The sequence below is a fragment of the Bombina bombina genome, chromosome 3, assembly GCF_027579735.1.
Source record: "Bombina bombina isolate aBomBom1 chromosome 3, aBomBom1.pri, whole genome shotgun sequence".
Classification (NCBI taxonomy): Eukaryota; Metazoa; Chordata; class Amphibia; order Anura; family Bombinatoridae; genus Bombina; species Bombina bombina.
In genome coordinates this window covers 857341471-857357333 of record NC_069501.1, presented here as the reverse complement: position 1 = coordinate 857357333, position 15863 = coordinate 857341471, and the positions used below count along the sequence as shown (strand labels likewise).

The 15863-nt window shown below is 40.4% G+C and overlaps 1 protein-coding gene across 1 annotated transcript in view; it reads left to right on the top strand.

The window, feature by feature from the left end:
• Positions 1 to 15863, top strand: part of IPO5 (importin 5) — a 411785-nt gene that overhangs the window by 319676 nt on the left and 76246 nt on the right. The window contains exon 17 of the mRNA XM_053705479.1: positions 6275 to 6447. Coding sequence (XP_053561454.1) covers positions 6275 to 6447 — 173 coding nt within the window. The remainder of the gene's footprint in view (positions 1 to 6274; positions 6448 to 15863) is intronic.

Sequence of the window (15863 nt, the reverse complement as noted above, 5' to 3'; positions counted from 1 at the left end):
CGTTGGTGGCTAACCCTGGACCACCTGTCCCAGGGAATGAGCTTCCGCAGACCAGAGTGGGTCATCGTCACGACCGACGCCAGTCTAGTGGGCTGGGGCGCGGTCTGGGAATCCCTGAAAGCTCAGGGACTATGGTCTCGGGAAGAGTCTCTTCTCCCGATAAACATTCTGGAACTGAGAGCGATATTCAATGCTCTCAGGGCTTGGCCTCAACTAGTAAAGGCCAGATTCATAAGATTCCAATCAGACAACATGACGACTGTTGCTTATATCAATCATCAGGGGGGAACAAGGAGTTCCCTGGCGATGAGAGAAGTGACCAAAATAATAAAATGGGCGGAGGATCACTCCTGCCACCTATCTGCGATCCACATCCCAGGAGTGGAAAACTGGGAGGCGGATTATCTGAGTCATCAGACTTTCCATCCGGGGGAGTGGGAACTCCACCCGGAGATCTTTGCCCAGTTAATTCAATTATGGGGCATTCCAGACATGGATCTGATGGCGTCTCGTCAGAACTTCACGGTTCCTTGCTACGGGTCCAGATCCAGGGATCCCAAGGCGACTCTAGTGGATGCACTAGTAGCGCCTTGGACCTTCAACCTAGCTTATGTGTTTCCACCGTTTCCTCTCATTCCCAGGCTGGTAGCCAGGATCAAGCAGGAGAGGGCCTCTGTGATCTTGATAGCTCCTGCGTGGCCACGCAGGACTTGGTATGCAGACCTGGTGAATATGTCATCGGTTCCACCATGGAAGCTACCTTCGAGACAGGATCTTCTTGTACAGGGTCCATTCGAACATCCAAATCTAGTCTCCCTCCAGCTAACGGCTTGGAAATTGAACGCTTGATTCTATCAAAGCGTGGGTTTTCAGATTCCGTGATACTCTGGTTCAAGCCAGAAAACCGGTAACTAGAAAAATTTACCATAAAATATGGAAAAGATATATCGGCTGGTGTGAATCCAAGGGATTCTTATGGAATAAGATCAAAATTCCTAAGATCCTTTCCTTTCTACAAGAAGGTTTGGATAAGGGATTATCAGCGAGTTCTTTAAAGGGACAGATTTCTGCTTTATCTGTCTTGTTACACAAACGACTGGCAGCTGTGCCAGATGTTCAAGCATTTGTTCAGGCTCTGGTTAGGATCAAGCCTGTTTACAGACCTTTGACTCCTCCCTGGAGTCTAAATCTAGTTCCTCCAGTTCTCCAAGGGGTTTAGTTTGAACCTTTACATTCCATAGATATTAAGTTGTTATCTTGGAAAGTTGTGTTTTTGGTTGCTATTTCTTCTGCTAGAAGAGTTTCTGATTTATCTGCTCTGCAGTGTACTCCGCCCTATCTGGTGTTCCATTCAGATAAGGTTGTTTTGCGTACTAAGCCTGGTTTTCTTCCAAAGGTTGTTTCCAACAAAAATATTAACCAGGAAATAGTTGTACCTTCTTTGTGTCCGAATCCAGTTTCATAGAAGGAACGTTTGTTACACAATTTAGATGTAGTCCGTGCTCTAAAATTCTATTTAGAAGCTACAAAAGAGTTCAGACAAACATCTTCTCTGTTTGTTGTCTATTCTGGTAAAAGGAGAGGTCAAAAAGCGACTTCTACCTCTCTTTCCTTCTGGCTTAAAAGCATCATCCGATTGGCTTATGAGACTGCCGGACGGCAGCCTCCTGAAAGAATCACAGCTCACTCTACTAGGGCTGTGGCTTCCACATGGGCCTTCAAGAACGAGGCTTCTGTTGATCAGATATGTAAGGCAGCGACTTGGTCTTCCCTGCACACTTTTGCCAAATTTTACAAATTTGATACTTTTGCTTCTTTGGAGGCTATTTTTGGGAGAAAGGTTTTGCAAGCCGTGGTGCCTTCTGTTTATGTAACCTGATTTGCTCCCTCCCTTCATCCGTGTCCTAAAGCTTTGGTATTGGTTCCCACAAGTAAGGATGACGCCGTGGACCGGACACACCAATGTTGGAGAAAACAGAATTTATGCTTACCTGATAAATTACTTTCTCCAACGGTGTGTCCGGTCCACGGCCCGCCCTGGTTTTTTAATCAGGTTTGATGAATTATTTTCTCTAACTACAGTCACCACGGCACCCTATAGTTTCTCCTGTTTTTTCCTCCTGTCCGTCGGTCGAATGACTGGGGTGGGCGGAGCCTAGGAGGGACTATATGGACAGCTTTTGCTGGGCTCTTTGCCATTTCCTGTTGGGGAAGAGATATTTCCCACAAGTAAGGATGACGCCGTGGACCGGACACACCGTTGGAGAAAGTAATTTATCAGGTAAGCATAAATTCTGTTTTTATATTCATCTCATTGTTGAGAACATAATAGACTTCCTGGTCACGTTTTTCTGATCCTCCAATTGACTTTCTGGCTGGTTGGCGGCCGTGAAGCTACGTCATACTAGGCTATAACCCATTGCGCATGCGCCTAATCAAATGAAAACATGATTCTATCAGTCGCGCGTGCACAATTCACGCATGCGCACAGCTACTTTTCGTTTTCAGCCAAGAAAGTTAGCATTTGACACGGCTCTTCTCGCAAATGAAGCGGCTCGTACTCTCAAATAGCATAGTACTGAATGAATACATTATTTCTATTCATTCAGTACTATGTTGCGAAATAGGTTGACGCATGCTCGTTGAAAATTTGCTCAGATTAATATCGCATGCACATTTTAATCCGGATCGGCGATATGCGCAATCGTTGCATGTATCTTGAACATGCATTTAGACTACATATAGAGCAGGTGTGACCGCTCTATACGTAATGGCTAGAAAATACAGGGAAATAAAGTATAAAAATATAAAGTCTGATTTTAAGTAAATAAAAAAGAAACCTAGCGAAACAGTAATATTACTTATAAATATTACATAGATGTGTGGCACAGGTGAAAATTTTACTTTCACTTTAAGTTATCTTGGAAAGTTTTATTTTTGGTTGCTATTTCTTCTGCTCGTAGAGTTTCTGAGCTTTCAGCGTTACAATGTGTCTCGCCTTACTTTATCTTCCATTCTGATAAGGTGGTGTTATGTACCAAGCTTCGGTTCCTTCCTAAGGTTGTTTCAAATAAGAATTAATCAGGTAATTGTTGTTCCTTCATTATGTCCTAATCCTTCTAAGAAGGAGCATCTGTTACATAACTTGGACGTGGTCCGTGCCTTGAAGTTTTACTTGCAGGCGACTAAAGAATTTCGTCAATTTGTTGCCCTTCCCTTTGGCCTTGCCACGGCTCCCCAAATCTTCACAAAGGTTCTAGGGGCCCTTTTGCCGGTGGTTAGATCTCAGGGAATTGCGGTGGCTCTGTATCTGGACGATATCTTGGTTCAGGCGCCATTTTTTCATTTAGCAAAATCTCACACAGACTTTCTGTTGGGTACTCTACGTTCCCATGGGTGGAAAGTAAATTTGGAAGAGTTCCCTGGTGCCACACCAGGGCATGCTTTTTGTGGACAGTCATAGACTCACTGTCCATGAAGATTTTCCTGACAGAGGTCAAAAAATCAACTTCTTGCTACTGTATTTTGTCTTCAGTCCTCTATCCGTCCATCAGTGGCTCTGTGTATGGAAGTAATTGGTCTGATGGTTGCTTTCATGGACATTATACCTTTTGCTCGTTTTCATCTGAGACCGCTAAAGTTATGCATGCTCAAACAATGGAACGGAGACCACTCAGATCTTTTTCAGAGGTTAGTTTTGGACACCCGGACGAGAGACTCTCTGTCCTGGTGGATCTCCCAGGACCATCTGTCCCAGGGAACATGCTTCCTGAGACCATCTTGAGAGATTGTGACCACAGATGCCAGCCTATCGGCTGTGGAGCTGTTTTGGTTTCTTTAAAGGCTCAGGGTCTTCTCCCCCAATAAAGATCTTAGAGTTGAGAGCAATCTTTAATGCTCTAACAGTTTGGCCTCAACTAAGTCGGACATCAACTTGGTGACGTATATAAACCACCAGGAAGGAACTCTGAGTTCCTTAGCCATAAAGGAGGTGACTCGCAATTGTCTCCTTTCGGGCATCCACATCCCAGGGTGGACAACTGGGAAGCGTATTATCTGAGTAGGCAGACCTTTCATCCAGGGGAGTGGGTTCTTCACCCGGAAGTTTTCTTAATGATAACACTCAGATGGGGACTTCCGGAGTTGGATCTGATGGTATCTCGTCTAAATGCCAAGCTTCTAAGGTACGGGTCAAGATCAAGAAACCAGCAGGCAGTGCTGATAGACGTTCTGGCGGTTCCTTGGAACTTTGGTCTGGTGTAGCAGTTTCCCCCGTTAGCCCTCCTTCCTCAAGTAATAGCTTGTATCAAACAGGAAGGGGTGTCGTTGATTCTAATCGCTACTGCCTGGCCTCGCCAGATCTGGTTTGCGGAACTGGTGATGTCATCTTTTCCCCCTTGGAAGTTACCTTTTGAGGAAGGACCTTCTTCAGTGTCCCTTCCTCCACCCAAATCTAGATTCTCTGAACCTGAGTGCTTGGAGATTGAAAGCCTACTGTTGGCTAGGCGTAAGTTTTCTGAGGTCATTGATACCATGCTTCAGGCTCGTCAGCCTTTAACTCGCAAGATTTACCATAAGGTATGACGTAAATACCTTTTAATGGGTGTGAATCAAAGGGTTTCTCTTGGAGTCGGATGAGAGTTCCCCGCATTTTGCCCTTACTTCAGGGTGGCCTGGAAAAGCTTTTTTTTTCATTTAGTACTTTGAAAGGTCAGATCTCTGCTCGGTCTATTCTTTTGCATATCTCTGCTCGGTCTATTCTTTTGCATAAACGTCTGGCAGACCTGCCAGATGTTAAATCTTTTGTTCAGGCCTTGGTCAGAATCAAGCCTGTGTTTAAACCTGTTGCTCCTCCATGGAGCCTTAATCTTGTTCTTATAGTTCTGCAGCAGGCTCAGTTTGAGCCTATGCACTCTGTTGATATTGTTATCTTGGAAAGTTTTGTTTCACTGTGTCTTCTGCTTGCAGAGTTTCCAAGTTTTTGGCTCTGCAGTGTGATACCACTTACCTTATTTTTCATGTGGATAAGGCGGTCCTTTGCACAAGTTGGGATTTCTTCCCAGGGTAGTGTCAGATCGCAACATCAATCAGGAAATTGTTGTTCCTTCGTTTTGTCCTAATCCTTCTCAGAAGGAACACCTGTTGCATAAACTGGATGTTGTGTGTGCCTTAAAATTTTATCTACAAGCAACTAAAGATTTTTGGCAATTTACTGCCATGTTCTTTGTTTTCTCTGGTAAGCTTGAGGGCCAGAAGGCCACTTGTAATACTCTTTCCCTCTGGTTGAGAAGTGTTATCCGGTTGGCTTCTAAGACAGCTGGACAACGGCTTATTACATTAGGGCTATCTCTTTTTCCTGGGCTTTCAAAAATTAAGCCTCTGTTGAAATCTGCAAGACGGCCACTTAGTCCTCTTTGCATACTTTTTCCAAATTCTACAAATTTTGGGAGATAAGTTCTTCACGCGGTGTTGCATTCTGTTTTGGTCTGCCTGTCTTGTTCTCCCGCCCTTCCATTCTGTGTCCTCTAGTTTGGGTATCGGTTTCCACTAGTAATTAAAATGGATTTGTGGACTCTCCATGCCATTGGATTTGAACGAAAACAAAATGTATGCCTACCTGATAAATTCCTTTCTTTTCTGGCATGGAGAGTCCACGACCCGTCAATACGATTTAAGACTGCTTTTTTTGTATAAGCCTCAGGCACCTCTATACCCTTGTCATCTTCTCTTTCCATATTCCTTCAGCTGAATGACTGGGGGCTTATGGGAAGTAGGAGTGATACTTAACAGCTCTGCTGGGATGTTCTTTGCCTCCTCCTGGTGGCCAGGAGTTGAATTCCTACTAGTAATTAGAATGGATTTGTAGACTCTCCATGCCAGGAAAGAAAATAATTTATCAGGTAAGCATACATTTTGTTTTTCCTGTAAAACCATTCTGAAATTGTGAGCTTTTCAGTTCTTGATAGAAATGGAAGTGCAGAACACTGTTAAGTTTATAGCATGGCAGCTCCCATTAATTTATAGACACTAAAACTTAACTTATTTTGTCAATATTTACAGCTAATGTAACTTTAAAATATACAACACGTTATTCTCAAGCTAATGTTTTCTTTGAATGCACCATTCTATTTAGCATTTTTTGTTTAATGTCCCTTTAATTTAGTGACTGCTGTATGGCCTCTGACTTATCACCCATATCAAGAAACAAAAGTTAATATTTTGAAACTCTAGATTTTAAAAATTTTATGAAATTTGTCCATAACTTTTCTGATAAGTGTTCGAGTTGCTGCTGCTGAATCCATGCCGCTGCTCCTGGAATGTGCAAGGGTTCGTGGGCCAGAATACCTAACACAAATGTGGCATTTCATGTGCGACGCCCTAATTAAGGGAATTGGGACTGAGCCAGATTCAGATGTTCTCTCGGAAATAATGCACTCTTTTGCAAAGGTAAATTTTACAACAATGGATACCGAAGACTTGTAGTAATACTTTGTGTGTTGATGGTAAAGCAGTTCAGTTCTCTTGAGCAGTTTAGTAGCTGTTAAAGGGACAGGTTACTGTAAAATTGTATTTTCTTTCTTGTTATACCAGCTGCAAATTTTACAATGTATGGAAAATTGCACCTTTTTAGATATAATTTTGTATATGAAATAACTTACTGCTAATTGAAACCACTACCTAATGAAATGGGTTGAACTATCAAGGAAAGCAGACCTCATAATCTTTTCTGTACATTTATTTACACAAGTCCTTTTTTGTTTACTCAAAGGCCAGTACAATGGAAAATTATAATTCTAGTACATCTGTCAGCTAGGAGCATAATTGTATCTAAATCTTGTTTACATGGTTTTTGTGTAACCAGAACTTAAAGGGACATGAAACCAAAATTGTATGCTCTTTCTTAATCATGAAGAAAAAAAAAATTGAACAATTTTCTAGTTGACTTCTATTATATAATTTGCTTCATTGTCTTGATATTCTTTGCTGAAAAGCCTATCTAGATAGGCTCAGTAGCTGCTGATGCAAATTAGATAATATAAGTAAATTGGAGTGTTTAAAATTGTATTCTCGACCTGAATCATAAAAGGTTTCGGTTTAGTGTCCCTTTAAGTTCAGAAATGGTTGCTGTGGGTGGGGAAACGAATACAAAATCTGTATTAAATGATATAATAAAGGTGAATGAGCTATTTTGTAAACTATTTTGATACACTCCAGTAGGTAAACTGTATAATTGGGAACACTTTAAAGGGGGGGGGGGGGGGAATATTAGAATACTTTGTCCCTTTAAAACATAAGGTAGCTGATGCAAAATGTCAGTCATAGTGCTTTATTTAATAATACTCAATCTTTTTATCAAAGTGTTAAGGGTCTTTTTAATTTTATGGTCATCTTTCTAAAGAAAAGCATTGGCCAAGGGGGTGGAGCTAGCAACTGAAACAGATGGCAGCATCTTTACTGTGCTCCCAGCTCTGAATCTAGGAAAATGAGATTTCTACATTTAATTTTATAGCTCAAAGTTATCTAGAGACGAATCTCAACTGAATAATCTTATAAAGTACGAGTTTGGGACTTTACAACAGCTTTTGGCATCTGTATTCAAGAAAATTCTCACAACGAGTGAGTCATTAGAGTATACCAAGATGGCGTTAACCTCGTGGGGAAAAGATGCCATGGATCTTATTGATGGCCACTTCTCCAAGTTACTGAACACACTTGCAGGGGCATTTGAATGGGTGCCGCTGTCCGGCGTGCATCTAAGACACTCTGAGAAGGTACAGAGTCTTAGTGAGGATGTTTTTTGCGGCTATCTTGGGCCTTCCTTGTCTGTGTTCGGCTGCGACTGCTATACTCAAGAGGATAAGACCCCTAGGCACAAAACCCAGCTATTGAAGGCTGCAGTCACCATCGCAAGTATTTCCGAGTTTACACATGTGCAGGGGGTTACCAGATTGGAGATACCTACCGGAATCACACCCATACCGGACCCTAGCCCAGACACGCAGCACGAAGACTTTCTCCCTCCACCTAACATGTCCCTGGTCCGGGAGGTCAGTGGTATTGCAGCTCCGCTGAGCAGTGTTGATTTTCCTCTATCCCCACGCAGAGACTGTGAGAGGCGGTTGAAAGCAGGGAGAGATCAACGTGGTCTTACCCTGAATGATCTCAAAATGAATACGAGAGAGAAGTATCAATTATGTGTACGGACAGGCTACCTTTTGATGCCGGGGCACATGCAGTCAAGTTGTCCCCCTCTGGCCGAGATTACCTACAAAAACCTCAGAGGATAGGAGTTGGTTAATCTTATGTGTTCTTCAGCGACTGGGACCAGTACTAAAGTGGTAGTCCATACTTTGTGTTGATGAATCTTGTCGCTCTAAAGAATTTAAAAGGGCTTCTACGAAGGTTTGCTTTAATGTTAAGTTTGCTCTCTATATATAAAAAAAAAAAAAGAGGGAAGAAAGGAGGGAAAAGAGAAGGGAAAAAAAAGGGACGCTGCTGATCTATCTGTTATAATTCACTTTATCTCAAGCAATCTTTCTCCTACATAAGAACACTGCCAATGTGGGAATAAGCTAGGTTTTGTAAAAGCAGTAACTCTTATGCCTTAGACCGCATTATCACCTTGGGCATCCCTGATAACTTTGCGGATCTTCATTTGAGTAATGTGGAACTGGCCAGGGGACATAGGATGACTTTTAGATGTTAACCCATGATGCTATTTGGATCACTGTTGCAGCTAATCACTATTATAGTCACCATCCTCATAGCTAATACCCATGGGACGCATATGAATGTACCAGTTTGATAGTGCCTGATATTCTGTTTGTATGTTTCACCATGCTGATTTTCCTAGGTCATATAGAACTATATTGTTTGAACCACATATTTTAAAGCAAGTTATAGTGCAGAATTTGGTTTTCAAATGAAATCTCTAGGTATGGTATGTAATAGCTATTTCCACCGCTAGAGGGGAGTCATGTTCCATTATAATTTTGTTCACCACAATGCTTTGTGCTTAATACTCCTTGTACCCCCGTACCTTGCTTTTGGGACCATAATATCCATATTTAAGACATCTAAGTGTCTCATAAAATATCCCAAATCCTTATGGTGGAAATTGGTCTGATACATGTTTGTCTAGCTTATTATTATACATATCACCTATATGCATATCTGCCTAAAACTGTACTTTGCCTTGCTGTGGGGCATAGGGCCCATGCCCACGCGGTGGGGTGGTGTAGTACATGATCTCTAAAACTAAATCTTCAATAATATGAATACAATGTACATACTCTGGGAATATTTGCTTGGCCTCCTAATATCTGTGCTTAAGCTCAACATAGCTGGTTAATGAATAGTTTTCACACACTTTTTAACATCACTTGTTATAACCTATATATATTACTTCCAACACCGCTTTCCCTAAGATTGCTTGTTTCAGCAGTATACCTATGTTATAGTATTGATATTTATATCCCCCATAGTAACCCATATCAGTCACCTGTCTAACGTCCCAAGCCAATTACTTATGTTGCCACCCTTCACTGACCCCCCCAATCCACAAATTTAAGTTTTGCATATATTTTTGCCGTTCTCCACCCCACCATGGTTTGACTATTTAAGGTAACTTCCGGCGACCTTTTGTGTGTCAATATACGCCATAAATATAATTACATTACTCCAGCTTAGAGATAATTTTTAATCAAGGTTGATACAACTAGCTATAATGCCTTGACCATACTTAGTTGTCACTCCTACCATGTCACTGTGTGTCAACCGTGCGCCCCAGAGGTCTTACTTGATATTTTTGTTGTTTTCATAATTAATTCCTACTCCTGTTTGTTTTATTTATATATATATATATTGCTCCCCCCTGCCACCAATACACTCAGGCATCCGTAAATATGCTTGACGTGTTTTAATGCGGTTTCCTTGATAAATACCGCAAATATAATCATATTTTCTTTCATGTAATTAGCAAGAGTCCATGAGCTAGTGACGTATGGGATATACATTCCTACCAGGAGGGGCAAAGTTTCCCAAACCTCAAAATGCCTATAAATACACCCCTCACCACACCCACAATTCAGTTTTACAAACTTTGCCTCCGATGGAGGTGGTGAAGTAAGTTTGTGCTAGATTCTACGTTGATATGCGCTCCGCAGCAAGTTGGAGCCCGGTTTTCCTCTCAGCGTGCAGTGAATGTCAGAGGGATGTGAGGAGAGTATTGCCTATTTGAATGCAGTGATCTCCTTCTAAGGGGTCTATTTCATAGGTTCTCTGTTATCGGTCGTAGAGATTCATCTCTTACCTCCCTTTTCAGATCGACGATATACTCTTATATATACCATTACCTCTGCTGATTCTCGTTTCAGTACTGGTTTGGCTATCTGCTATATGTAGATGAGTGTCCTGGGGTAAGTAAGTCTTATTTTCTGTGACACTCCTAGCTATGGTTGGGCACTTTCTTATAAAGTTCTAAATATATGTATTCAAACATTTATTTGCCTTGACTCAGAATGTTCAACTTTCCTTATTTTCAGACAGTCAGTTTCATATTTGGGATAATGCATTTTAATTTAACATTTTTCTTACCTTAAAATTTGACTTTTTCCCTGTGGGCTGTTAGGCTCGCGGGGGCTGAAAATGCTTCATTTTATTGCGTCATTCTTGGCGCTGACTTTTTTGGCGCAAAAATTCTATTTCCGTTTCCGGCGTCATACGTGTCGCCGGAAGTTGCGTCATTTTTTTGACGTTATTTTGCGCCAAAAATGTCGGCGTTCCGGATGTGGCGTCATTTTTGGCGCCAAAAAGCATTTAGGCGCCAAATAATGTGGCCGTCTTATTTGGCGCGAAAAAATATGGGCGTCACTTTTGTCTCCACATTATTTAAGTCTCATTTTTTATTGCTTCTGGTTGCTAGAAGCTTGTTCTTTGGCATTTTTTCCCATTCCTGAAACTGTCATTTAAGGAATTTGATCAATTTTGCTTTATATATATATGTTGTTTTTTCTCTTACATATTGCAAGATGTCTCACGTTGCATCTGAGTCAGAAGATACTACAGGAAAATCGCTGTCAAGTGCTGAATCTACCAAAGCTAAGTGTATCTGCTCTAAACTTTTGGTAGCTATTCCTCCAGCTGTTGTTTGTATTGATTGTCATGACAAACTTGTTAAAGCAGATAATATTTCCTTTAGTAAAGTACCATTGCCTGTTGCAGTTCCTTCAACATCTAAGGTGCAGAATGTTCCTGATAATATAAGAGATTTTGTTTCTGAATCCATAAAGAAGGCTATGTCTGTTATTTCTCCTTCTAGTAAACGTAAAAAATCTTTTAAAACTTCTCTTCCTACAGATGAATTTTTAAATGAACATCATCATTCTGATTCTGATGATTCCTCTGGTTCAGAGGATTCTGTCTCAGAGGTTGATGCTGATAAATCTTCATATTTATTTAAAATGGAATTTATTCGTTCTTTACTTAAAGAAGTACTAATTGCTTTAGAAATAGAGGATTCTGGTCCTCTTGATACTAATTCTAAACGTTTAGATAAGGTATTTAAAGCTCCTGTGGTTATTCCAGAAGTTTTTCCTGTTCCTAATGCTATTTCTGCAGTAATTTCCAAAGAATGGGATAATTTGGGTAATTCATTTACTCCTTCTAAACGTTTTAAGCAATTATATCCTGTGCCGTCTGACAGATTAGAATTTTGGGACAAGATCCCTAAAGTTGATGGGGCTATTTCTACCCTTGCTAAACGTACTACTATTCCTACGTCAGATGGTACTTCGTTTAAGGATCCTCTAGATAGGAAAATTGAGTCCTTTCTAAGAAAAGCTTATCTGTGTTCAGGTAATCTTCTTAGACCTGCTATATCTTTGGCTGATGTTGCTGCAGCTTCAACTTTTTCGTTGGAAACTTTAGCGCAACATCGTGATTCTCATGATATTATTATTCTTCTTCAACATGCTAATAATTTTATCTGTGATGCCATTTTTGATATTATCAGAGTTGATGTCAGGTTTATGTCTCTAGCTATTTTAGCTAGAAGAGCTTTATGGCTTAAAACTTGGAATGCTGATATGGCTTCTAAATCAACTCTACTTTCCATTTCTTTCCAGGGTAACAAATTATTTGGTTCTCAGTTGGATTCCATTATTTCAACTGTTACTGGTGGGAAAGGAACTTTTTTACCACAGGATAAAAAATCTAAAGGTAAAAACAGGGCTAATAATCGTTTTCGTTCCTTTCGTTTCAACAAAGAACAAAAGCCTGATCCTTCATCCTCAGGAGCAGTTTCAGTTTGGAGACCATCTCCAGTCTGGAATAAATCCAAGCCAGCTAGAAAGGCAAAGCCTGCTTCTAAGTCCACATGAAGGTGCGGCCCTCATTCCAGCTCAGCTGGTAGGGGGCAGATTACATTTTTTCAAGGAAATTTGGATCAATTCTGTTCACAATCTTTGGATTCAGAGCATTGTTTCAGAAGGGTACAGAATTGGTTTCAAGTTGAGACCTCCTGCAAAGAGATTTTTTCTTTCCCATGTCCCAGTAAATCCAGTAAAAGCTCAAGCATTTCTGAAATGTGTTTCAGATCTAGAGTTGACTGGAGTAATTATGCCAGTTCCAGTTCCGGAACAGGGGATGGGGTTTTATTCAAATCTCTTCATTGTACCAAAGAAGGAGAATTCTTTCAGACCAGTTCTGGATCTAAAAATATTGAATCGTTATGTAAGGATACCAACGTTCAAGATGGTAACTGTAAGGACTATCTTACCTTTTGTTCAGCAAGGGAATTATATGTCCACAATAGATTTACAGGATGCATATCTGCATATTCCGATTCATCCAGATCATTATCAGTTCCTGAGATTCTCGTTTCTTTCATGTAATTAACAAGAGTCCATGAGCTAGTGACGTATGGGATATACATTCCTACCAGGAGGGGCAAAGTTTCCCAAACCTTAAAATGCCTATAAATACACCCCTCACCACACCCACAAATCAGTTTTTACAAACTTTGCCTCCAAGGGAGGTGGTGAAGTAAGTTTGTGCTAGATTCTACGTTGATATGCGCTCCGCAGCAAGTTGGAGCCCGGTTTTCCTCTCAGCGTGCAGTGAATGTCAGAGGGATGTGAAGAGAGTATTGCCTATTGAATGCAGTGATCTCCTTCTACGGGGTCTATTTCATAAGGTTCTCTGTTATCGCTCGTAGAGATTCATCTCTTACCTCCCTTTTCAGATCGACGATATACTCTTATATTTACCATTTCCTCTACTGATTCTCGTTTCAGTACTGGTTTGGCTTTCTACAAACATGTAGATGAGTGTCCTGGGGTAAGTAAGTCTTATTTTCTGTGACACTCTAAGCTATGGTTGGGCACTTTATTTATAAAGTTCTAAATATATGTATTCAAACATTTATTTGCCTTGACTCAGAATGTTCAACTTTCCTTATTTTCAGACAGTCAGTTTCATATTTGGGATTATGCATTGAATTATCATATTTTTCTTACCTCAAAATTTGACTTTTTTCCCTGTGGGCTGTTAGGCTCGCGGGGGCTGAAAATGCTTCATTTTATTGCGTCATTCTTGGCGCGGACTTTTTTGGCGCAAAAATTATTTTCCGTTTCCGGCGTCATACGTGTCGCCGGAAGTTACGTCATTTTTTGACGTTATTTTGCGCCAAAGATGTCGGCGTTCCGGATGTGGCGTCATTTTTGGCGCCAAAAGCATTTAGGCGCCAAATAATGTGGGCGTCTTATTTGGCGCTAAAAAATATGGGCGTCGCTTTTGTCTCCACATTATTTCAGTCTCATTTTTCATTTGCTTCTGGTTGCTAGAAGCTTGATATTTGGCATTCTTTCCCATTCCTGAAACTGTCTTATAAGGAATTTGATCTATTTTGCTTTATATGTTGTTTTTTCTTTTACATATTGCAAGATGTCTCACGTTGCATCTGAGCCAGAAGATACTACAGGAAAATCACTGCCTGCTGGATCTACCAAAGCTAAGTGTATCTGCTGTAAATTTTTGGTAGCTATTCCTCCAGCTGTTGTTTGTGATAATTGTCATGACAAACTTGTTAAAGCAGATAATATTTCCTTTAGTAATGTACCATTGCCTGTTGCAGTTCCCTCAACATCTAAGGTGCAGAATGTTCCTGATAACATAAGAGATTTTGTTTCTGAATCCATAAAGAAGGCTTTGTCTGTTATTTCTCCTTCTAGTAAACGTAAAATGTCTTTTAAATCTTCTCTCTCTACAGATGAATTTTTAAATGAACACCATCATTCTGATTCTTTGGACTCTTCTGGTTCAGAGGATTCTATCTCAGAGATTGATGCTGATAAATCTTCATATTTATTTAAGATGGAATTTATTCGCTCTTTACTTAAAGAAGTACTAATTGCTTTAGAAATAGAGGATTCTAGTCCTCTTGATACTAATTCTATACGTTTGGATAAGGTTTTTAAAGCTCCTGCGGTTATTCCAGAAGTTTTTCCTGTTCCTAATGCTATTTCTGCAGTGATTTCCAAAGAATGGGATAAATTGGGTAATTCATTTACTCCTTCTAAACGTTTTAAGCAATTATATCCTGTTCCGCCTGACAGGTTAGAATTTTGGGACAAAATCCCTAAAGTTGATGGGGCTATTTCTACCCTTGCTAAACGTACTACCATTCCTACGTCAGATGGTACCTCGTTTAAGGATCCTTTAGATAGAAAAATTGAATCCTTTCTAAGAAAAGCTTATCTGTGTTCAGGTAATCTTCTTAGACCTGCTATATCATTGGCTGATGTTGCTGCAGCTTCAACTTTTTGGTTGGAAACCCTAGCGCAACAAGTAGCAAATCGTGATTCTCATGATATTATTATTCTTCTTCAGCATGCTAATAATTTTATCTGTGATGCCATTTTTGATATTAGAGTTGATGTTAGGTTTATGTCTCTAGCTATCTTAGCCAGAAGAGCTTTATGGCTTAAAACTTGGAATGCTGATATGGCTTCTAAATCAACTCTACTTTCCATTTCTTTCCAGGGAAACAAATTATTTGGTTCTCAGTTGGATTCTATTATTTCAACTGTTACTGGTGGGAAAGGAACTTTTTTACCACAGGATAAAAAATCTAAAGGTAAAAACAGGGCTAACAATCGTTTTCGTTCCTTTCGTTTCAACAAAGAACAAAAGCCTGATCCTTCGTCCTCAGGAGCAGTTTCAGTTTGGAAACCATCTCCAGTCTGGAATAAATCCAAGCCTGCTAGAAAGGCAAAGCCTGCTTCTAAGTTCACATGAAGGTACGGCCCTCATTCCAGTTCAGCTGGTAGGGGGCAGGTTACGTTTTTTCAAAGAAATTTGGATCAATTCTGTTCACAATCTTTGGATTCAGAGCATTGTTTCAGAAGGGTACAGAATTGGTTTCAAGATGAGACCTCCTGCAAAGAGATTTTTTCTTTCCCGTGTCCCAGTAAATCCAGTGAAAGCTCAAGCATTTCTGAATTGTGTTTCAGATCTAGAGTTGGCTGGAGTAATTATGCCAGTTCCAGTTCCGGAACAGGGGATGGGGTTTTATTCAAATCTCTTCATTGTACCAAAGAAGGAGAATTCCTTCAGACCAGTTCTGGATCTAAAATTATTGAATCGTTATGTAAGGATACCAACGTTCAAGATGGTAACTGTAAGGACTATATTGCCTTTTGTTCAGCAAGGGAATTATATGTCCACAATAGATTTACAGGATGCATATCTGCATATTCCGATTCATCCAGATCATTTTCAGTTCCTGAGATTCTCTTTTCTAGACAAGCATTACCAATTTGTGGCTCTACCGTTTGGCCTTGCTACAGCTCCAAGAATTTTCA